This window comes from Sturnira hondurensis, unplaced genomic scaffold (assembly GCF_014824575.4).
Source record: "Sturnira hondurensis isolate 20B ecotype Veracruz unplaced genomic scaffold, ASM1482457v3 Scaffold0004786, whole genome shotgun sequence".
In the NCBI taxonomy this organism is placed as follows: domain Eukaryota; kingdom Metazoa; phylum Chordata; class Mammalia; order Chiroptera; family Phyllostomidae; genus Sturnira; species Sturnira hondurensis.
The window spans coordinates 633,399-658,591 of record NW_028077417.1 but is presented as its reverse complement, the minus strand read 5'-3'; the positions used below and the strand labels follow the sequence as shown (position 1 = coordinate 658,591).

At 34.5% G+C, this 25,193-nt stretch overlaps 1 protein-coding gene across 7 annotated transcripts in view; it reads left to right on the top strand.

Annotated features, from left to right (window-relative positions):
* MBNL3 (muscleblind like splicing regulator 3) overlaps nucleotides 1-25,193 on the top strand; it is a 126,101-nt gene that overhangs the window by 68,412 nt on the left and 32,496 nt on the right. For 5 of the 7 annotated variants that reach the window (XM_037046039.1, XM_037046040.1, XM_037046041.1 and 2 more), the window contains exon 3: nucleotides 23,587-23,751. In XM_037046039.1, the coding sequence (XP_036901934.1) occupies nucleotides 23,587-23,751 (165 nt within the window). Of the gene's footprint in view, nucleotides 1-20,312; nucleotides 20,452-23,586; nucleotides 23,752-25,193 lie in introns of those variants that run through there. The other 2 variants (XM_037046043.1, XM_037046042.1) reach the window with 2 other exon arrangements.

Below are 25,193 nucleotides of genomic sequence, written 5' to 3'. Positions count from 1 at the left end.
TGTGGCTTCAGAAAAAGAAAGACATTGGAAGACAGTGCTGGGCTTCTCTAGACTCTCCTAATGTATATCTTTTTCTTGCTGCTTTCCCCTGTATCTTTGCTCTGATAAATCTTAGCCAGTAGTATAATCTCCTCTTGAGTCTTGTGAGTCCTCTGGCAAAGCACCAACAAAGCTTTTTCTTACATTATTCTTCTTTATACATTATTCCCATGATGATTGTTTAGAAAACCTTTTTTCAATGCAGAGGTTGTTTCTTTTCCTTTGTATTTTTAAAATTTAATTTTTGAATTGATAATGTATTTTAATTAAAATTAAAGAACAACTGATTATTAATTGATGAATAAATTTTAAAATGTGGTTTGATACAATGGAATATTACTCAGTTATAAAAATTATGAATATATACTACAACATGGATAAACTGTGAAAATATTATGCTAAGTGAAAAAAGCCAGCTCAGAAAGACTACATATTGTGTGACTTCATCTATGTTAAATATCCAGAGTTAGCAACTTCATAGAAAGATTAGTGGTTGCCAGGGCAATTGGGTTGGGAGGGGGAAATGGGTAAGGGGACGGTGGAAAATGACTACTAATGAGTACAAGGTTTCTTTTTGGGGTGATGAAAATGTTCTGTAATTAGGTAATGGTAATGGTTATATAGGGTGGTGAATGTACTAAAGACCACTTTAAAAGATGTGTATACTTTAAAAGGGTGACATTTATGGTATATGAATAATATCTTAATAAAATGTCCAAAAATTAAATATAGTAAGTTCCCAGAGAAGGGGCTGAAGGGCTTGGTGAAAAAGGTGAAGAGATTAAGAAAAAACCTTCATAGATACAGAAAACAGTATGATGACTACCAGAGGGTAAAGGAGGGAGGTAAAAAAGGATAAAGGAGGGATAAATGGTGAAAGAGACTTGCCTCTGGATGGTGAACACACAATACAATGTATAGATAATGTATTATATAATTGTATTCCTGAAACCTATGTAGTTTTATTAACCAACGTCACTCTAATAAATTCAATAACGTTTTAAGAAATAACTAAAAGGATGGGAGAAGATAATACCATGTTCACATTAATCAAAAGAAACGTGAAGCTGTTATATTTATATTAAAGATAAACAATTGAACACTAATAGTGGGCTCTAGTTAGTAACTCTGTTGCTCACAGATGTATGAAAATACTTTCTGTGGATACTGGGGTTTAACAAATAAGTGAATAGATAATAAAGATAGCCAAGAGAAAATAATTAAAAATAAGGAAAGTGGAAAGCTAGAATGGATCCTTTAGTGGGGATATAAGGGAAGACATCAATATGAACTCATCTTTAATTTAATACATATATAGATATACAGGTACAGAAATATAGATGTGTATCTATTCATGGGTTAATATGCTTAAATATATTTTCTAACTCTGTTTTAGGAGGGCCTATAAGCAATGGCCCCCCAACAGAAATAAGCATACCTAGTTCGCAAATCCTGGTTTCTAATACCATTCTTCAATAAAGGAAGTAAGGCCACTTGGAGTCATGGCTGATTCTGGATCAGGGGAGGGCAGGGCAAATACAAGGTGAACCTGTAATGCTTTGTGTCAGGAAATAAGGAATTCCTCCAAAAAGTCTGGAGCATGACAAGAGGACACAGGAGCCAATCTGAAGGAACTTCCAATGGCCAATGCATCAAGATTGTGAAAGATAATGAAAGACTGAGGAACTGACACATATTGGAGGAAACATGACAAATAAATGCAAAGTGGGGTCCTGCAACAGAAAATATATTAGGGGGGAAATTGGTGAATTTCAAGTATGTTCTCTATTTTAGTTAATAATATTGTAATAAAGTTAATTTCCTGATTTTGATATGGTATGTAAATTGTTGATGTTACAGGAATTTGAGTGAAGGGTATACAGGGACTCTATACTAGTTTTGCAATCTTCTGTAAGTCTAAAATTATTAAAAAACTAAAGATTTAAGTTAGCTTTTTTGGTCGTACATGTGCATGCCTATCTTTTAATGCTCAGAAGGACAGTGGGATATTGTTTATTTTCATTTTTCCTTATTCTATTTTCTTTTTAAATTTTGGGGATAGTAAGGAGAATGCTCTGAAACCCATGAAATAGTTTATTCTGCAACTGACCCCAACAATCTGGATGAGTCAGATTTAAGAAAGCATCCATATCTGACAAATGAAAGTATTTTAGATTTAGAAGGAAGACCATTCAGTTCAAATTGTTACCATGTTAGGAATTGCACATCCAGGGGAGATGACTCACTTGCCCAAGGTCATATAAGCAGTTATCAAAAGAGCCCTAGGACTCCCATGTTCTTCTAGTCATTTTAGTGTTTTTCCTCTCTGGAGAAGGAAATGGAGTAAACATCAGCTAGGCTATTGCTTTATTAAACCCAAAGCATCTGGCTTTTATCTTGTTCAGACTTCCACATTACACTGGGTAGGATGCACTGCCTGTGAGGTTTTGTTGCTCTTCTCCACTTTCTGAAACTCAAATATGGGGAAAAACCAACTTTCACTTTCTTAATCCCTCCTTCACTTACTGCTTCATGATAGTGTAATTAGATTGATACTTTAAATTAATGTTCATATTTACTTCTTTGACAATCATTTGGGCCATTAAATTTGAGAAGGAGGGAAAAAGGGAGGGTGCACTTTATTTTTAAACAAGGGTATCTAACTCAGTGATATTAAGCTTTGTTTAATTGCTGAGAGTCAGGACACTGAGCTATCTCTACTCCCTTGTCCATCCTTCTCCCTAAACCTTGTTTTATTGAGTTAACTGGCCAGAATTGGGGATTAAAACTGACCTGTGGATCATGTACATCTTCACTGCTTGAAACTCTGTGATGTCTGATTTTGTTATATACTCATTAGTACAATGTCCCGGTCAGCTAGGAGATACTTGTCACAAACCAACTGAAAATATTGCAGTAGCAGTTCAACCTATTATGGGTCAAATATTGTTCTATAAAATAACTGGAATTTATCACAAATCATTTAAAATGTTGTTTTATGGGAGGATAGCTCAAAAATACTTTCTCATCTCCTTGAAGCCAAGATTGCAATTGGCTACCTGGTGAGAAAGGACCTGTGATATGGCTATTATTAAGATTGATGCTTTATTACAGAAATCCCATTATGAGATACCTGAAAATCTGAATTTTGAGAACTGTCTATTTCTTTTTAAAATATTTATTTGTTTGTTTGTTTTTGTTTGTTTATTTATTTATTTTAAACATTTTTTTACTGTTCAAGTACAGTTTTCTGCCTTTCCCCCCCACTCTCCCCACCACCCCAGCCCTCTATTTATTTTTAGAGAGAGGGTAAAGGAAGAGGAAAAAGAGGAAGAAAAATATCAATGTGTGGTTGCCTCTGGTGTGTCCCCCACTGGGGAGCTAGCTGACAACCCAGGCATGTTCCCTTACTGGAAATGAAACTGGCGACCCTTTGGCTTGCCAGTCAACACTCAATCCACTGAGCTGCCCCAGCCAGGACTGTCTCCTATTTCTTAACTCTTTTGTTTGGAATAAACTCTTACATGTTCAGGAAATATATATCTGATCCTACTTGATCATTAAATAACTCTCTTCATGTTGCATAGCTGTATGAAGTCATTATAAATATTGTCTTTTTATCTATTTTACAATTTTATAAAATGTAGATATAAAGTACTCCTGTGCATGTGGAAATAATAATTAGTTCTTCTAGGAACATGACTTAATTTATAGAACATCATTCACCTACTGATCTTTTTGCCCTTACATATTATCTCACTGCTTGTAGCATCCCTGAGGTTACCCTGTTTTCCTCTACCTCAGTCTGCTGCTTGATTTTTGGTGTATAGGGTTCAGGGGTATCCAATCCAAGGGCATGAGGTGCAGGATGGTTATGAATGCAGCCCAACACAAAATCATAAATTTATGTAAAACCTTTTTTTGCTCATCAGTTTTCATTAGTGTTTGTGTATTTAATGCGTAGCCCAAGACATCTCTTCTTCCAGTGTGGCCCAGAGGTGCCAATATATTTGTCATCTATTTCCTCAGTATCTCTAAATAATCTCTTCATTTTCTCTGCATTTCCTCCACCATGTACTCAGTGTTTATTTTCTTAAATTTATGTTTTTTGTTGTTGTTGCTGCTATCTAATGCAGATTTGCAATCCTGCTTGGGTTTTCAATGTTTTTATTTTTGTGCCTTCAATTCTTACCACTAGGTCAAGTTTTACTGCTAGGTATAATTAAGGTATAATTACATGTTTAACTTACACTGTTTTCCCATGTTTTTTTTTAAAGATTTATGTGTGTATGTATGTATTTATTTAGACAGAGGAGAAGGGAGGGAGAAAGAGAGATAGAAACATCAATGTGTGGTTGCCTCTCACATGGCCCCCACTGGGGACCTGGTCCACAACCCAGGCATGTGCCCTGACTGGGAATCGAACTGGTGACCCTTTGGTTCACAGCCCATGCTCAATCCACTGAGCTACACCAGCCAGGGCTCATGTTTCTTGATATTGTTTCCTTAAAAGTCAATAAACAATTCAATTTTTTAACTTTTTATTTTCTAAATAATATCCATTATTTGGATTAACCATATTGTTGCTATAGTTAGAGTAAATTATTTTTTCAAGTCTTGTTCATAATGAGTTTGTATAATATTGCTTGGTGTCATGTCTAATCTGTTATTTAATGAAGTGCATATGCTTATAAGGATTCATCAATTTTGATCATAGGAATTTAAATGTATATTTTAAATTGGACTATGTCTATCACAACTGTGCATATGTTTTTCTATTGAAATTCAACTTTTTTTCCCCACTGGAAATTTATAGAAAAGAAATTAGCTTTTTGTTCCTATCCATGTTCTTGTAGATAGACATTGGATAGTGAAGATATTTTCTACATTCTAAAAACCATCCATTAACTGGAAAGCATTATGCTGAGTGAAATAAGCCAGGTGTTGAAGGACAAATACCATATGACTCACCTTTAACAGGAAGCTAAACAACAAAACAAACAAGCAAGCAAAATATAACCAAAGACACTGAAATACAGAACAGGCTAACAGTGACCAGAGGGGAGAGGGGAGGGAATTTCAGGGGAAATAGGGGAGGAATTTAGAGGAACCTATATAAAGGATACATGGACAACAACTGAGAAGGGTGGAAATGGGAGGGAGGGGGGAGCACAGGGGGTGGGAAGGGATGGGAGTTATAGACAGAAAACTGTACTTCAAAAATAATTAAATAACTTTAAAAAATAAAATAAAAACCATCCATTAGTTTGAAAATGTAGAGTCCACAGTGATGTAAGTGTTAAATGTGTTTTGTGACAAATTCCCTAAACTAAGACATAACCTATGTATCAGCTATGTTTTGCTAGCTAACTGTATAACAGTAGAGACAGACTCATAGATTACAGGCTGACAGCTATGGTGGGGGGTTGGGATACTGGAGGGGAGAAAAAGGTGTTGAGCAAAAAAGAAAAAAGAAAAAAGTCATGGACATGTACAACAGTGTGGTGACTTCTGCAGGGTAGGAGTGGGGATGGTAGAGAAGGGGATGAGGGAGGTGAATGGTAATGGAAGGAGACTTCACTTGGGGTAGTGAACACACAGTACAGTGTACCAATGATATGTTGTAGAACTGTACACCTGAAACCTGTATAATTTTGTTAACCAGTGTCACTCCAATAAATTCAATAAAGAAATAAAGTGTCATGCAAATCTAAAAAAACACAAATAAAAAAACCTTTTTCTCTATTACTCTAAATGCTTCACCTATCTTTTATACGAGTATGTGTCTAGATACATTGAGTAGGAAGCATTGTAGTATCAATCATCTTTTACTCATTTCCAAATACTTTTTGGAGACTACATTTTTTAACGTGACATTTTTATGACCACATTGTCACATTGCCTTAAAATTTTTGTTCATCTTGTTTGTGGAATAGAGGAACATCTAAGTAACAATTTGAAGCTGTTTATATCTTCAAGAGCTCTATGTTCTTCTGTTAAATGTTTGAAGAACACCTATCCCAGGAGTTGTTTTTTGTTGTTAATGTTTATGTGTATCACATGCTCCATTAAATGAACTTAAATTTTTCCATGTTTTATGAAAATATAATCTCTAGAGATTTTGCAATTTCCTGGTTATTTCACTTTCTATTAACCAAGAAAGCATTATATATATAAACAAGTTAATTTAAAATTCAAAACGACTGAAAGAATTTAAAATTTTGTCTGTACATTTTTATGTTGCTAGTATCCAACTGGAGGAAGAATTTATTTTTCCAACTTTATTGATATATAATTGAATATAACATTGTGTATGTTTAAGGTGTACAATATGATAATTTTACACAAGTATTTATTGCAAAATGATTACCACAATAAGATTAGTTAACACCTCTGTCACCTCACCTTTTCTATTTTTTTGTGGTAAGAACATTTAAGATCCACTCCTTTAACAACTTTCAAGTGTATAATACAGTATTGTTCACTATAGTCACCCTCCTGTACATCAGATCCTCAGATCTTGTTTTAACTGGAAATTTGTAACCTCTGACTAATATTTCCCCATTTCTCCCAGTCCTCAGGCCATGGTAACCTCCATTTACTCTCTGTTTCTCAGTTGAGCTTTTTTAGATTCCTCACATAAGTGAAATCATACAGTACTTCTCTTTCTGTGTCTGGTTTATTTCACTTAGCATAATGCCCTCATAATACCATTCATGTTGTCACAAAGAGCAGGCTTTCATTTCTTGTGGCTGAAAAATAGTATTTTGTATATATTTTGGGTTATTATCTTATGTTCCTAAGAAGCCCTAAAAGGCTTGATAAATGTAGCCTTGATAAATGCCTCTTTCTTGGGTGAACTGCAGGTGTAACCGTGGAAGTGTATGAAACAAAGCATGGTACCAGCAAGTGGTGTAAACACAGAAAATGCTGCCTTGTAATAATAACTCTAACAGGGGCTCCTTGTGTGGCCTTGAGGAAGTCATAGGAATACTACTACCTCTATTTCTCTTCATAAAAGGGCAAGCAGCAGTGCTCAATTTGTAGGACTATTGGTTGTGGTTTACTACAAGGCTTTTATAAATGTCAAGGGTCATTTAGTGCTGAAAGTCCTGTTAAATCCATTCAGCATTCTATATATGTTAAATTCCCCGAAGAAATTATTCATTCAACAAACATTTATTGAAATATCTTACTCATTGAGCACAGGGGTCAGTATTGTGCAGAATACAACATATGGAAGGCATAGTCCCTGCCTGACCTCTTAGTATGAAGCTGTTTGTGTTATTTGCCATAAACCAGGTACAAACTAACCACTAAAAAGTCAAAGAGGAGAGGCAGGGGCTGGGATTACAACCAGCTGTGGTGATTAAAGATGCATTCATGTGAGATATGCTGTTTGAGGTATTCTTTGAAAAAGGAATAGGAAGATATTCCAGGGATATTGGATACCCTGAGCAAAGATAGAGGGGGGAAACTTTGATGTGTATTTGGGGAGTTGAGTGTTAAGTCAGCCTGTGAAGCATAGAGCTTGTGTTGGCAGAGAAGTAGCCTCAAAAGTCAGTGTGGAGTTTAAACTTTATTTTGTAAGCCTGAGGGATCTGACAGTGTTTTAAGAGTTGACATCATCAGCCTATGCAAGATGAACTGGGAGAGCAAAGAGGCTGGCAAGAGGGGGACCTCTGAGACAGCTGTTTAAGTATTGAAGGTATGAAATAATAAGAATTTAAATTAGCTGGTGGTAGGGGGAAGGGAAAGCCAGTGATGGAGATGAAATACTGCTCAAATTAATGTAGTTAAGTAAAAGGAGATTGACATTCTATTCCAGTCGACTGCTGTTGTGTTTGATATCTGATCTGACATACTTACTTTGGTTTTACATTAGAAGCTGTTTTGTTTACCACTCTATCTTTTGCACCTAACACATATAGCATATATTAGGATTTTACCATTTGTATTGAAACATGAGCTTATTGAATCAGTTTGAGAAAGGGAAAATAAATATGGGCTCCCCTGTAAGGTACCCAGTCATCTCTTCATCTGCATTTATACTTTCACTCCTAGTTCAGTTTTTACTTAAATATGAATGAAAATTGTACACACTTATTTGCCTACTTCCCTCATTCAATCACATTTTAACCTAGATTTGATGACCTACAGATTGTTCATCTTTGTGAATTTAATTGTTCCTTAGCATTATAGAAATGTTCTTTGGATAGATGCCCTTGAATACTCTCCAACTGTTGCATTTTGAGTACTTTTACCCTAAATATGGATTTTAAAAACTTTTGCTGAGTGCCATTGTTAAATATCATTTTAGAGTAATTAGTGTGATAATACAGTAATATTTGATCATTATTTTTGCCTTAAAATGTTTGAAATTGTATTTCACAGCAGATGGCTAGCTTATTAATCAAGGTATTCTTGGAAGCAAGATTAGTGTTAATAAGGTCATTCTGAGTCAAGTATAAAGTCATAATCTGCAGGAAAGGGTTTTCTGTAAAAGGCGACTGCCTAGTCTAATGAAAATATATTTAAAGTTTAATTACTAGTTATTGCTCTGAATGTGTAGTGATATTTTCAAAGTCCAATAAGTTTGATTATAGAAAGGCAAAGAAAAATTCTCATAGAGAAAGCTCATGGATTGACATTTTAAATAAAATTTAATAGAGCCCTAAATAACTAGAAATTAATTCAAGCAACCTACTTTTAAAATAATGAGTAAATAAAAATGGGAAAGTAATTTCAAGGTGTTATTTTTAAAATAATCTCTAGGCTTATTAGCTACATCTTGGAGTATGCTATTAGCTCAATCTTTTATGCCATTTTCATCTCCTTCTCCATTTCTGCATAGTTATTTCTCTTTTTCATAACACATGACCCTGAGGCCTTGGGAGCAGTCCTCAGTAACCAAGATATGATTCAGGTTTGCGCAACTGATTCTGCTTTCAGATACAGGAAAGTTACCTGGAACATATTAGAAAAATAAGGAAAGAAACAATCTTGGCTCTTGTAAACAACACTACTTCAGTTTTCTTCAGATAGAGTCTCGTCAGTAAAAGAGTGGATAAAAAAAGCTGTGGTACATTTACATAATGGAATACTAGTCAGCCACAAAAAAGAAGGAAATCTTACTCTTTACAACAGCATGGGTGAACATGGAGAGTATTATGCTTAGTGAAATAAGCCACTTAGGGAAAGACAAATACCATATGGTTTCACTTATGTGTGGAATCTAATGAACAAAATAAACTAGTAAAAAAATAGAAATGGATTCATATATCATAGCTAAGAGAAAAGACTGACAGCTGTAAGAGGGGAAGGGGGCTGGAGGCTGGGTGAAAAAGTGAAGGGATTAAGCAAAAAAGAAAACTTGTAGACACAGACAAAATATGTTGATTACCATAGGATAAGGGGGTTGGGGGGAGATAGGAAAGGGTAAAGGGGGAATAAATGGTGATAGCACACAATACAATATGCAGATAATGTATTATAAAATTGTACATTTTAAACATACATACTTCTATTAAACAATGTCACCCCAATATATTTAATATAAATTTTAAAAGAAGCTTAAAATGATTTTAACTATTTAGCAGCATTCAGCTGATGTCATTAATATTTTTAATAATATATATAATTGTGACTTGCATGTGTTAATAGGCTACTGACACCTAAAACTAAACGAAGACTCTCTCTCTCTCACTCCTCCAAATTCTGAAGACCTCACTCAGATGATGCATGACATTTACTGCATCTTTGAAGTACTAGCGATAAAACATATTTAATCATATTTCACTTGTTTCTGTCCCTCAATTTTCCTATCTACCCACCAGGAAACATAAGAAAAAAAGATACTACTTCCAACTCAGAGATTGTAGAGAAAAAAGAAAGCAAGATAAAGGAAGGAAAGAAGGAAGGAAGGAAGGAGAGAGAAAGAAAGAAAAGAAAAAGAAAGAAAAAAGTTTGGAGCCACCTATTAAGAAAAGCTTTTCATTTTGAAATATTTCAGCTCCAATAATAATGTATTCAAAACAAAACCAGAGTGAAGATTTAATGAATAAAATAGCATACTAATAAAAAGGAGGTGAAAGAGAAAGTAAGACTCCCCAAAAGAGACAATTATTTATGCCAGTTTTATTAGTCATTTTCCACTATAAAATCCTAATCTTTTCTTGAAGCAAAAGTGAAGAGCTATGCTTAATTATGGCTCAGGGAATTGTTATTCGTCCTATCAACCTTGCTCTTTCTCCTTCTCAATAGCACCACTAAATACACTCCTAGTCATCTTTGATTTCTACCCCATAGTATCTCTTTCTTTTTAATTATGAATGTTTATTTATTTACTTTTATTTTATTTTTAATTTTTTTTAACTTTTTTAATTTTTTAAATTTAATTATTGTTCAAGTACAGTTTTCTGTTATTGGGAGGGAGGTGGGGAGCACTGGGAGGGTGGACTGGGATGGGAGTATTATTTTATTTTTTATCTTGTTGTTCAAGTACAGTTGTTTCTTTGATTTCTGTCCCAGTAAGCCAAGTACTAGAGCCTTTTCCAGCAACATTCTTTATGCTTCTGCAATTGCAGGAGAGATAAGATATGTAAACTCCTTGTGGGCAGGTTCCATGTTCTGTTTTTCTTTATGTCTTCCACAGTATCTTTTTACAGAGAGGTGCTTGTTAACCAGTATGTTTTTCCTTTATACATGTCCTGTTTACTATGGTTTCAGAAAGCTCAGAGCTACTGCTCAGTTGAAGCGATTCAACTTAGTCTAGATTTGTGATGTTTTTTATGTATTTGTTGCTCTTATCCCACCTTCACCATTATATCCCTCTTACTCTTCAGGCTTATGATAATGATCTTCCTGGAAATATTTCTTTCTCGTAAGTTATTTTCAAGGTTTTCTGGAAGAATGTAGTTGCATAACTGGAGAAAGAGCAAGAGAAGGAGATAATTCTGTTTCTGGATTTCTTATTTGCAGACTACTAAGCTATCCCAGTGTTTTTTTCTTCATTTTGATGTGTTAATGTATTGCAGGCATTCCAGTAATGCAAACTGGGGGCTTCCGTTTTAATAGGTTTCCAGTGATATTCACAAGTAAACCAAGTGCTGCTGAAACTACTCTTAAAACATAAACAAAAGAGTAAAGAATACTTAGAGCTCTTTAGACGTGTTTCTCCACATTTAAAAGGACATAGTGTTGTATGAAGATGTACTGCTTTCTTACTGCATCCCTGCAGGGTACAACAGATGAACTTTGGATTCAGTGCTTGCTTTGAGGTCTCAGAATCTATCAATACTTCAGCTTCTGTTTGTCCATGCTGAAATGCCATGATCAGCACTGGATTTTTTGCTTAGTTGATGTGAAAAGTGTTTCCCTTTTTGCTTGTCTTTTTCCACATATTTTGGTGGGGGTGGGGAGTCAGGAGAAGAGGTAATGCTTACAATTTAGTATGGTTTGTGCAGTAAGTAAAGGTATTTATTGAAAAATTGAGGATAATTTACTACGAAATCCTTTATCTGCTTAAATTTGGGCACATAGAGAACATTTAGAAAAACACTCTGGGGAGATTTGTAGAGCAAATGTAAGTAACCTGTCTAACAAAGCTCTTATATATTTAATAGCACTCACTACTCTGTAAACAGAAAACAAATGTTTCTGAGGAGTAGTAGAGTAGAATTTTGGAAGCCTAATCCTTTTCATTTTATTTCTTTTTGTTGTTGTTCATTGCTTGGACTGGCCTTCTTTTATATGATTGCTAACATCATTACTGAGGTCAGAGATGTGGGATCAAGACATCGAAATCACTTGATCTTTTAGAAATTGAATTATCAGTAACATAAGAAAATGCTTAGTAAACAAGATATCCATTGTTGGATGAGACAGTACACCTATATAGCAGAGCTTCTCAGAGTTGTTGGCAGACTAGCAACACCAGCTCTACCGGGGAACTTGTTAGAAATATAAATTCTCAGGTCCCACCCCAGAACTGCTGAATCAGAAAGTTTGGGTCTGAGAGTCTGTTTTAAGAAGCCCTGCTGGTGATTCTGCTGAACACTAAAGTTTGAAAATCATTGGTTTAGAGAAAACCATGCCAGTCCAGGAAAGTATCAACAAAAGAGTATATTTCTCAGTTTTAGAATTCTCAGCAGTTTGTCCCCCAATGCTTTTTCATTCGTTTGTTCCCACATTAATTTTTAAAACAGCCTTATTCTTGAGTTATCATTTATGTTTAGATCTGGTGGAAAGAAAGTGGTACCTTTTCTGGAAGATTACATCTTCCAGAAAGCTTGAGAAGCTTGTTATGTCTCTCACCCCCATGAAGTACTGCAATGCTTTATTAGCTAAGAAGTCTTAATTAGAGATAAGCCTGTGAAACATACTGCACAAAAGACAGCAGTTTAAATGTTTAACCCAACATGTCTAAAAATTCTTTGACCATAGAACCCTATTTTTGTTGAGCATATAGAAACTTCTTATAGAACATTACATCACAGGTGGCTGGGCAAGAATAACATCACTGCCTAAATGTATGAAGCTAAAAAGAAAAAAATATTTTTCTTATTACAACCATTTAGAAATATTAGTAACTTTTTTAATATCTCAAGAGCACTGTTGTAGAGGTTTCTAGCTGCTACAAGTGGCCTTTCAAAATTTTGTATGCAAAAAGTGTGGGGACATAAAAGGGTATACATAGATATAATGTGTATTGTGTGTATTAGCTATAATGTGTATTTTATGTACATATATATTACACATTCAAACACGTTTCACATTTATATGAGTCAATCTTGGCTTTTAAGTGGTTGGCATATTGAGATAAAAATTAAAAAATGAAAAATTAGTTTAAAAACTTATAAAGAGTTTTATAATGAGATTCATTTTTAATATTTCACCAATTTACATGAATAATTTTCAAGTCTTTCTACTAAAATTAATTACTTTATAGCATTTTAAGCATCATTAACATCTCATTGTCTATTACTGGTTTTGTTTTATCCTCCTAACTTACCAGGAAAAAGTCACTTGCTTGATTAATACATGTTATAAATAAAATGTAACACCAGTTTGGCAAAATAAAAAAATTTAAATGTACCAACTAAAAAGTGTGATGCTCCAAAACTTACTTTAAATAATTAATATTTATTCATTATGATTCTAAAGTGAATTTTCATTATGAGAGACCTTAAAGTAAGAAGATTGTGGTGGTAGAAATGTGTCTCTTGATTAGATAAATGTGTCTCCCTAAGTAAGTACTGGCTTATTGCCAGTGGAAAAGGGAGCAATAATTCTTTTATCTTTTCAGTTATTTGCAAGGATAAGATTAAAGCTTGAATCGGCTTCTTTATCCTCTGTTCTTTCACCTATCATACCACTGAGCTGTGGGAGCAGCAACTGTTTAACAAAATTCAGTTCTAAGAAGAGAAATGTCCTTGGTTCTTTAACATTGTATAAGTTCCCTCTCTAGGCACATGAAAATTTATAGTACTCACAATATCAAGAATTACTTATATAATAATTCATTATGCTTGTGGAGAAGTAAAGTGGTAAAACATAGTTTATAATCTGTCATATTTTTAATACTTAACTCATAGTAACAGTTCTGATTCTATTTTAAAGAACTAATAAGGAGAAATAAATATAATATTTTTACATTTTTGTACTAATGTTTTCAAAAATACTAAATTTCACTTTTTTATTTTATTCATTCAAAGAACCTCTGAGGTGTATAGGGACAGAAATTATTCTCATAAAAAATGATTAACAGAATTGGAATTTAGCCATGATCTAAAGGTAATCAGAATCCAGGGCACTTAAATCCCAGTCTAGCACTCCCTTTAATAAAATACTGAATTTATATTAAAATTTAGACTTATTCCTGCTTTGTCTAGGGAAAATGCATGAAAAGTCAAAATATTAATAGCCTATAATGTGATTCCAAACAGTTGATTAATTTCAACAAAGGATTTGTTATTAATGTTATTTTCTCTATCATATTGTCTTTAAAAGTATAAGTATGCTTTTGGGTTCTGCATGCTCAATTTTCGAATTACTTTTTATAAGATCCAGGTTCCCTACTATCATCGGCAAATATCTATAACACCTTGTTTTTAGAAAGCTGTGGAGAAAAACCTGAATGATAAGTTATGTTGAATAGAATTAATGTGTTTATATTATTGAAGTGTTTACCTGATGTGTCCACATATTGATTTGTATGTGACGTCTTTAGTATTATTTACTTAACCAAAAACAAATTGGCAATATAAAAAATAAATAAACATAACTCTTGTTTATAGCCTACATTTTAAGCATTGAAAAAATCAAACCCTAGTTCCCAGGCCCACGAATCATCACCCTACTTTGCAACATCTCAAAGTATATACATTCTCTGCTCATTTAAATCAAATCTCAACTACTACTGAGATTTTGGTTTTGTAGTCTTTTATGAAGTGGTATGTGTAGCGTTTGTGAATTCTCATTTGCTTGTGCTCTTAGTGGAATGGAATGCTTCAGAAGAACACTTTGTACTACTTTGTGATAAGGGTTGATCTTTTGTCTTTGGAGATTTTCTCTCTGATAGTGTTGAAGCTACAGCACTCAGACATTTGTGGTCTGAGTAAACCTGCTTCTAAATGCCATTACTTTGTTTTTAAAAGATTCTTCTTTTAGCGTAGTAATGACAGTCACAAAATGCACACAAGCAACTCTTTCACTGAACCCCACTTTTATCCACTCTCTATGTCCGTAGGGTTTTGCTGGACTGTTCTTTTGTCAGATCAGAGTTTTTGTGTTTAAACTCTCCTGACCCAACTACTGATAATATGACAGTTCTTCTAAATGAACTGGCAAAATTCTACTGCACAAACATTTAATGAAAAGTTGAGCTAAAAGAAGACAGGTTGGTACTAATTGTTCTGCTTCGGTGAGGATGAAAGACTTAATGCATATAAAGCACTTTGAACAGTGCCTAGCACATGGTAAATATACAATAAAGTTAGCTGTGATTATTCAGGTGGACATGCTGTAAAAAAAAAAGGACATTCAATTACCTTGTCTTATTCTTTTTCAAGTTGTCCAAGATCCCTAGATACTTAACAAAAACATCTTATTCTCCACAAATTTTAAATAGTTTCTGGACATTCCTAACAGCCAATTGATGTAAAATATTTGTCATAATTTTAAAGGGGAAATAGTGGCCCAGACAGTAAAAATATTTGTACTAGTTCATTTCTCAAGTTAGTTAATGTCAATGTATAGTGGGGTAATAGTTGAAGCACCTCAGTTCTAATCCCGGCTCTGCTACATTAGATCTGTCACCTTGCATGTGTTTTTGTAACTCTCTGTACCTCAGTTCCTCAGTAAAACACTGGTCTCCTAAGGCTTTTTATTGTGAAGATTAAATGAGGTAATGTAAATAAAGCACTTTGAACAGTGTCTAGCACATGATAAATACATAATAAAGTCAGTTGTTATTATTCAGGTGGATTCAGTGAGAAAGGAAACATGCAGACCTGATCACAGAGCTCTATGAATTCCTTAAAAGGGTTTGTTATTATGACCATTTTCAAGATATTAATGGGAAATATAATTTGATGGAGACCTCAACCTGGTCTCTAAATTTATGTCATTAATTGTCACATTCCAAGTAACATAAACTAAAATGGTATATACAATTCTTCTCCAGCACACTCATAAATGGTCAGAATTAGTTCACTTCTAAAGGGTCATGTAACCTCATATACAGGGCCTCGTATAGTGTATAAAGTCAATGTAAAACATGAAACAAAATAAAACCAGTTAAATGGTCCAGTTATATTTAGTACAAAAATAAGTTTTTTTTAAATATTTTATTTGTTTATTTTTAGAGAGAAGGGAAGGGAAGGAGAAAGTGGGAAAGAAACATCCATGTGTGGTTGCCTTTCATGTACCCCCTACTGGGGACCTGGTCCACAACCCAGGCATGTGCCCTGACTGGGAATCGAACTGACAACCCTTTGCTTCACAGGCCTGTGCTCAATCCACTGAGCTACACCAGCCAGGGAAGTACAAAAATAAGTTTAAAACTTTGGCACAATATTTTATACTACCTTTATTTCATTATATTACTTCATAAAATATGTTTTTCTAGAATTAAATTTTATTTGCCTCATATAAGAGACACATAAACTGGACTCTTTATTTTTCAGAAAGACATGTTTTCTGAAGCTTTCTAATTCTATTCTAATTTTCAGGTAAGGCACAATTGAGCTAGAGTAGATCCGTTTTATTTTTTCCTCACTAAAATAAGGAGTTCACTAATTAAAAAAGGCACTTATTAGAATGTCTCTATGACCCTTAAAACCTTTTTGTGGTTAACATAGAGAGTACGTGGTTACTATAGAGGGTATATGTTTTTAAAGAACACTATATCCTTGCAAACACATTATTCTTCCAATAGCTCTTGTTCCAGTTGTTGAAACTGACTTGAGGAGTTCAATGAACAGATTTTAAAATTACTAATTAACTTTTTCTGTTCTTTGCTTTATTTTTCCTTGTTTTAGATTTGGAGATAGACATTCTTTAGTAGAGGTCATATTTCACATTCTTCTCTGTAAGGGTATGAGACTTTATGGTTGAGGGATGGATTTATTTTAAAACATAAACCTCCACTTATCATTTTATCTTCTTTAAACTAACCCCATTTCTAGTCACATTGTTTGTGGATAGCCTTGTTTAGTTCTTTAAATACCAGGAACAGTTTCATCATCATCAAATATTAACTTCTCACTGAAAGCAGGTGAGCTTAACAAGTCTACTATATTTACTAAGTTAGAGTGAGAGGGGATCATTTAAAAATATACAGGGTCTGGCACAAATACCACCCCTTTTTATTATAAAATCATAAACATGTAATTCTGTAACATAACAATGTCACACTCAAGCACACCATATGACATTTTAAGTGACATGTTCAAATTAAAACTATAAATTATTACACCCATATTATTACCCTACCAACCACATTCGAGCAGGCATTACTTCTGCCAGACCCTGTATCTGTTTTAAAAAGTAATCATAGTAGTTTTATCTAGAACTTTGTCAATGCCATTCAAATCTCTGAAACATTCTGAATGAAACTTAATATACTTGGTAGATATTCAGGCTAGGCAGAATAGATCTTTACTTTTAAAAGAAAAAGTATTTATAACAATAAATTGCAATCTTTTATGTCTGCAGAACAAAACAAACAAAATTTGCCTAATTTTCACATGGTGCTTTGAAGAATCACTTGGTTTAAAAAAACACTTTATTTAAATAAAAATGCATTCAGAGTTTGGGGCTTTTGGTGGTGGAGTGGTTGGTTGTCTAATACTTTAAAATGCCTACAGTTTTAATAACAAGTTAGCACAAAGGTTTCAATAAAACTTTTTTTTCAATAAAACTTTTTTTAGTAATAAAAATATATTGCCATTAACAAAATGTAGATGTAGTCTGTGCCTCAAAATATTTTAATGACAGTCCATGTCACCAAGTAAAACTTTTGATTTGGAAATTGCACATTTGCTGTTAGTTTGGTAGTTGGGTCAGAGCATGAGGAAAATACTTTTTAAAAAGTGGGTACATTTTGCTCTCTTTGGGGTTTGAAACATGATTTCACACTCGGGAGTTTAGCAGACCCTGTAAATAGCCATTTTGATGTCATACTTCTAATTTTCTTTATTTGAAATAAGATTTATGTTTAGAAAAGAGGGACTGATTTTCATCTTTGTGCCTCTAATTTCAAAATGAAGAGGTAAATCAATAACTATATCTGCCCTTTATATAACCTTTAGGTAGAGGGGTGTCTGGCTATAGAGTTGTAATTATTAATTTATTTTTAGCAGCATGCTGAACCCTACAAGATAAATTGTTTAAATCTGAAAACAATCAGTACCTTTCTCACCTTATACTATCCTTATAAGCTTGCAAGATATTTGTCTAAATTTAACTTTTTAACTTTCTTTTTAGTTAAAGACAGGAAATTTAATTTTGCCAAGTGGAAAACCCAAGGTTTAAGTTGAGTTCAAAGCTAAGACCCTTAGGAATTGAGGGGATTGCCAAATACATTCTTTACTTCCCAAGTTTTAATGCAGTTAAAACTCACTTGAGACCCTTAAGTCATGGGAAACCTAAGGTAACTGGCTTGGGTTCAAGGCACAGAAGTCATAGTTTTACAGAGAAATCCAGTTTGACAGAGAAGACTCGAAATTGTAATTTCAGAAGTTGCTTGACAAGGATTCAAATAAAAGAAGAAAGCCCCAGCGGCCATTTGCAAATATCTTATAAAACTTATAACTTTTGCAAGTGTTGTTGGGAAGATAATTGTGGAATCTTTCTTTGTAGCAATCATAGGAAAAACCCCACCATCTTGTTAGTTTTTGGAAAATCAAGTAAGCAGATCTTCGAATAATGTCATTTGTTTTAAAGTTGATGAGGGGGAAAAAATGATTCCTGGCCAACACCACACCACTATCTCTGTGGTGTTTGTGTGGTTTTCCTTCCACAGAAACTGCAGTTTCTTTCCACATCCCAAAGACGTGCATGTGACATGAACTGGCATGTCTACCTGGTCCCAGTCTGAGTGAGTGTGGGCTGTGAATGACCTTACGATGGAAAGGTCTTCCTGTCTAGGGTGGGTCTTTCCCTGTGCCCTGAGCTGCTGGGAGAAGCTCCAGCCATCTCAGATCCTGAACTAAAATAAGCAGACTGGAAAATATTTCCCTCACTTGTTTTCTCTTCATCTTTTTTACATGTATGTATAGCTCCCGTTTATTTCCATGTTTATTATTAGAAATTTTTCAGGGTCTTTTTTTAGAAGTATGGTGATGTTTTTGTGACCAGAATATGCCACACGAACTTAACTCTTGTTTATATCAGTTAGCCTCTGGTAAAATTGTATTCCTTATACATCATTTCACTTAAATGCTCAGTTTCCAAGAACCTGTTAACAACAGTAAGTGAGAACTTACTGTATAAGCAAAAACGTTAAATGTCATTTGAATGGAAGATCCAGTTGTTTGGAGTTTACTATATTTTCCTATTTAGGGGAGAAATAGAAATGAAAAGTGTGAAGGAAATGTTTGACTTATAAAATGCTACAGGGCTTGGTTTGAACTTTAGTAGAAGGGAGTTGAAATAGATCAGTATTTTCATGAGGATACTCTAATGAGATATGTTAAAAGGTGTTTTATGAAAAAAGAGGGATAGTTTCTGTGATTAAGCTATGTTGGGAAATGCTGGGTTAATAAGAGTAAGCAGGTTTTTTTTCACTGTAGGACAGATAAGAGACAACCTTTATCATGCTCTGGTGGGTTGTCAGCCTCCAAAAGAGAAATATATTTTGCCATTTCTTCCAAGTACTTAACCAGGAAACGCAGTTTCTAAGACTTCTTGGGAATAGTGGTCTGTGGTACATACTCTGGTAAATTCTGGACTAAATGACCTCTATGATCTCACATGTTTACTATCGTATAAACTTATTGAATGTAGTATAATTTCATTCTTTCTGACTGTACTAATTCTTAATCCTTAATAATTCAAGCAAAGAAGTCTTTATTCTTAATGAATAAAAAATAATTTCAAGGTTCTGTCTAGAAACTAATTCTTAAATATTCAAAATTACCATTCTGTGATATACATATTCTGTTAAGTGGAGCTATTATGGATTGCCATTTTTCCTGAACATATTATTTTGTTCATTAGAATTAACCATGCCCCTCTATTTCTCCCTGTCTTTTAATATGCATAATCAAAGGTTGAGTGAAAGAGAAATCTATGCAAATAATGGCTATTCATGCTATTTTTACATGTTTTGAATATGTATCTGCATAGATTTTACATGTGCATAGAGAAACATGATGCTTAAGGAATCATTTTCCTGGACTTCAATGGACTGTTGCTTAAATTTTAGTATTCCACAGAGAAGCTTGAAAAAAGTTCATCTGCCCTCCTCACCTTTCCACACCCATGTAAAAACCTTAAAAACATAAAACCCTTATCTTCTTCCTGTAGTAGATTATATGTTCAAAAATTTTGTAAAAATTTAGAGTCAGTAGTTAGACTTGGTGGTCACTCACCATGCCTGTCTTTGCCCTAACCTAAAGGAGGAGTTCTGGCAGGCATCAAAGTCATTTGAATATACACTTGCACCACTTCGAGTGGGAAAGCTGAGTGGCTGACAGGGTTGGGAGCCGTGTGAAGCTTTTTGTGGGAGGAGCCATGGAATAAAAAACTGCTTTCCCCAACAGTCAACTTCCTTAAATTCCTTGTAGCTGGTCAGGTAAGCTGGGACTGAGCGTGCCTTCTGGTTTGCTCTGGGCAACTAACTGAAGGCCAAATAGAACCTGGGCTGATTCCATGGAGAGGGCGGCTTACAATTTTAAGGTAAAGGAGGTAAATTGAGTTTTGGAGAATTTGACTCTATTTAGCTCAATTCACCAGGGTAAAAGAATAAATAGGGAGAGGGGTGAGAGATAATATATTGTACTGAGCATACTTATACTAAAAAGTTATTCATTGTTTATCTGAATTTCAAATTTGATTGGGAGTACTGTATTTTCTTTTGATACAGTTGGCGACCCTAGCCAGGGTTCTAGGGAGAAGCCCTAGCTGGAAAGAAAGAGTGCAAGTAGCTGGTGTCCCCTTTGTCTTTGTTCTAAATTGCTTTGGTAGGTGACTGGATTGGGTATCTAGAAAAGGGAAGTGAGAGAACCCTAAGAGCAGGAGATTTAACTCACTAAGGGCTGAAAGAAATAATCTTATATGTTTTTTCATAACAAATTCTATGTAGTAAGTAGATTTTGAAGTTGCATGATTTTATGTGTATTTTATTTCCTGGAATACCAAATCTAATGCCATTATTTTCTTTCCTTTTTCTCCCCTATATTTTAATGACATTTTATGTTCTACCATTAACTACTTTAAAGACAACTTCCATGAATACTTACCATCAGAAATGCCTCTGACTTTTGGTAACTTAGTACCAGTATACTTCAATTGTCTCTGGGTTTTAATTTCATTCTAATTGGCTGTTTTGTAAATGTAGATGATGTATTCTTGAGGAGCTTACTATTGAACAGATATTCAGTTAATATTTTTCTAAAGTGGTTGAAGGTATTTGATTAGGTCAGCGGGGGATTAGGGAGGGGGCAAGAAGCATATTTGGAGTAGTCGTGAGGCAGGCTTAGTTTCACTGTGAACAGCAAGTATAACTTTTTGTTATTAACCCTTCAAAATTTTTCGAGTAAAAAATGTAAGCTCATGATTATATCAAAGTAAATGTTTAATATTAATGCAGCTAAATGTGTGTCTTGAAGTACAGGGGAACATTTTTCTTGTAAGAAGTCAATATATGCAATAGTGATCCACAAGAAGGCCCCACCTATGTGATTATCCCAAAGCCAGTTATTCCACCTTTGTCTAAGTAGCTTCTGGGAATTTGACTTGCAGCTTGTTCAGAGAAATGTAGGGTGGGGGTTGAACAGCTTGAGAAAGCTGTGTATTCTAAGCCAGACCCGGAAATGCACTGCTCCCCTTGGGCAGGCCTAGATGCTCTTTAAATATAATCTGTTGCAGGTTCCCTTACTCAGCTCTTTGGGGCCCCATATCCTGGGGGTTCTTGTGACTACATACTCTTGGAATTAGACCAGAGTTAGTTTCTGTGTGCCTTATGGATTCCTGACACTTCTGGCTCAGTGATACTGAATTACCAGAATTTTTCAGCCATATGGTCACGTACACCTCTGAATATATGTTCATAGCAAAAAAAAAAAAAAAAAAAAGAAAAGATACAAATTAATTATTTTCTGGGCCTGAATAGAATAACGGTTCATTTGGAACAAACAACCAGGAATAACCTCAGTCATGTGTTGGCTATGATCTTCTTCTTGGAGGAAGATAAAAGACCTTATGAAAGAAATAGCAAGAGAAAGAATTAGGCTTCTAAGGCAGACTTAGTGTTAAGCCCTGCAAGATTGTTTTCACAAAGTTTATTCATTCATTCAGCAAACTTTTATGGAGTGGCCAGTATTAACCAGGCATAAGAAACATTCCTGGAGATTCAAAGATGTGGAAGATATAACCGTGCCTTTAGATAAGCTCAAAGTCTAATGGGGAGATAGGCATGCAAACAATTTATCACAGTGTACACAGTGATAAGTTCAACCATAAAACTGAGTACAAGGTGCAGCTGGAGGCACAAAAGAGGGAGAGATAAATGGTAGTGGGGGTGGGGAGATGGGCTCAGGAAGATTTTTACAAAGGAAGAGTCATTTGAACTGAAAATCCATATTGGGTAGAGAGAATCTCAAAACTTGGCTCCTGTCCTTACTGTGCTGCTTGTTAATTAGAGCAAGCCACCTCATCTCTTCTACATAAGATAAAGGTGCACAAGATGTTCCTAAAATCTGTTTCAGCCCTAAACATAGTGATTCTAGTAAACAAGTTATCTTAGTGGACTCTTTCAGAATAATGGTGTGATTGTTGAGCCTATTTCTCCACTCATCTTTTGAAGATCACAATTTGAAAGTTTTCTTGAGACTGATACACAAGAAAATTATTCCTCCCTCCTCCCACCTTCCTGCCTATTTGAACTTAGTGCTGATTTGCTCCAAAGTTATTGCCCTGTATATGTATATCAGTGCTGACTACAATGGGGGTGAGTGTACTTATCTGGTCCTGTGCATGGAGTCTCTGTTCAACCTCATTAATTTTGCCTTCAATATATCCAGGAAATGGTTTATTATATACTTAAAAAATTCTTGTCTGCATCCCAAATTTAAATTAAAACTTGTACACAAGATTTTAAAGATGTACTTCATATATATATATATATATATATATATATATATATCAATATTCATAAGTGGTTCAATATTGAAGGAGAAAATAATGCAGACTGTATTTGTTTTTATAAAGATAGAACTCTAAAAGGAAGAAAGTGGGGAATTTGCCATTAGTATGCTGACATCTGGCTGATACTCCTTTTATTTAGATGTACCCCATATGTAGCTCTTTCAGATAGTTCCTAGCCTTTAATAGGTCTCTAATGGTTGTAGGAACCAGGCAATCTGGTACATATAATTTGTAGTTCTAAAATTGCTGTTACTTCTTTTGAGAGGCCATGTGTATGCTTGTAAGTAGGTTTTAGTGGAACAATATAAAATCAATAGAATTTTTTATTCAATACATGATCATTTAAATAAATAACATTTTTTCTTTTCACTTTTTTAAAGATTTTATTTATTTTTAGACAGAGGGGAAGGAAGGGAGAAAGAGAGGGAGAGAAACATCAATGTGTGGTTGCCTCTTGCATGCCCTCTACTGGGACCTGGCCCATAACCCAAGCATGCGCCCTGAGTGGAAATCGAATCAGCAATCATTTGGTTCTCAAGCCAGCACTCAATTCACTGAATCACAACAGCTGGGGCTCCCTCAATTTTCTTGACTGTTTGATGCACTTTTATTATTCTTAGTCATATTACATTTTTAGAGACACTAATGAAAATTTGTCTAATTCTTCACTTTTAGGGTCGGTGTGCTAGAGACAACTGCAAGTATCTTCACCCTCCTCCACACTTAAAAACACAGCTGGAAATTAATGGACGGAACAATCTGATTCAACAAAAGACTGCCGCAGCCATGTTTGCTCAGCAGATGCAGTTTATGCTCCAAAATGGTCAAATGCCACCACTTGTAAGTCACATCATTGACTTTGAAAAATTGTATGTGTGCCCTCTTTTTTAAAGAAGATATATCTATATTGGAATTACCTTCCAGGGTCTTCAGGAAGTTAGTTACAGAAGGATTTAGGAAACAAGCTAATATTTTAATTGACACTACAAAGCCGTCTTGCATGTGAAGGGAGGCATCAAGTGTGTTCAATTTAAAATCTGGGTTATCCAGTTAAAGCCTCTATATAAACTTTTACTATTTTGTGGTTGTGTGTAGAAGTCTACTCATCTTGTGGCCACTGAAGACAATCTTCATATATGTATATAAATTCCCTTATTAAAACTTGCTGCCTATCAAAAAAAATAAAATATAATCTGGGTTGTATTTAAGCATGAATTCTGTTTATAGAAGAATATTAATAAAGGAGTAGGGGCATTTTAAGATGAAGAAGAGATTTTATTATTATTATATTATGTCAATATGCAAATTCTAAGATTTCAAACAGTCTTTGATGGTGGCTTTATTGTTACTTTTTAATAGACTTTTAATTTTCAAATAATTTTAGATTTAAAGAGAAATTACAAAATAGTAAAAGAGTTCCCATATTATTCTTCACCCAGTTTCCACCACTGTTAATATCTTATATTTCCATGGTATTTTGTCAAAACTAAGAAAATGACATTTATACAGTACTATTTTTAATTTTAATTTTAATTTATTTTTATCCTGATTTCAAATTTTTTTAATTTAAATTATTTTATTGTTGTTCAATTACAGTTGTCCATATTTTCCCCCTACTTCTCCCCCCACCCCCTCCAAACCCACCTCCCTCCCCTGCTTCCACCCTCCCCCTTGGTTTTGTCCAGGTGTCCTTTATAGTAGTTTCTGAAAACCCTTCTCCCCACTGTCCCCTTCCCCCTCCCCTCTGGTTACTGTCAGATTGTTCTTAATTTCAATGTCTCTGGTTATATTTTGTTTACTTTTTTCTTTTGTTGATTATGATCCAGTTAAAGGTGAGATTGTATGGTATTTGTCCCTCACTGCCTGGCTTATTTCACTTAGCATAATGCTCTCCAGTTCCTAGTGCACTGTTGGTGGGAATGCAGACTGGTACAGCCACTGTAAAAAACAGTATGGAATTTCCTCAGAAAACTAAAAATAAAACTGCCTTTTGACCCAGCAATTATGCTGCTGGGATTATACCCTAAGAGCCTTAAAACACCAATCCAAAAGAACCTATGCACCCCAATGTTTATAGCAGCACAATTTGCAATAGCCAAGTGCTGGAAGGAACCTAAGTACTCATCAGCAAATGAGTGGAACAAAAAACTATGGTACATTTACACAATGGAATTCTATGCAGTAGAGAGAAAGAAGGAGCTTATACCCATTGTGACAGTATACCGTACTATTTTTTAAAGATTTTATCGGTTTATTTTTAGAGAGAGGGGAAGGGAGGGAGA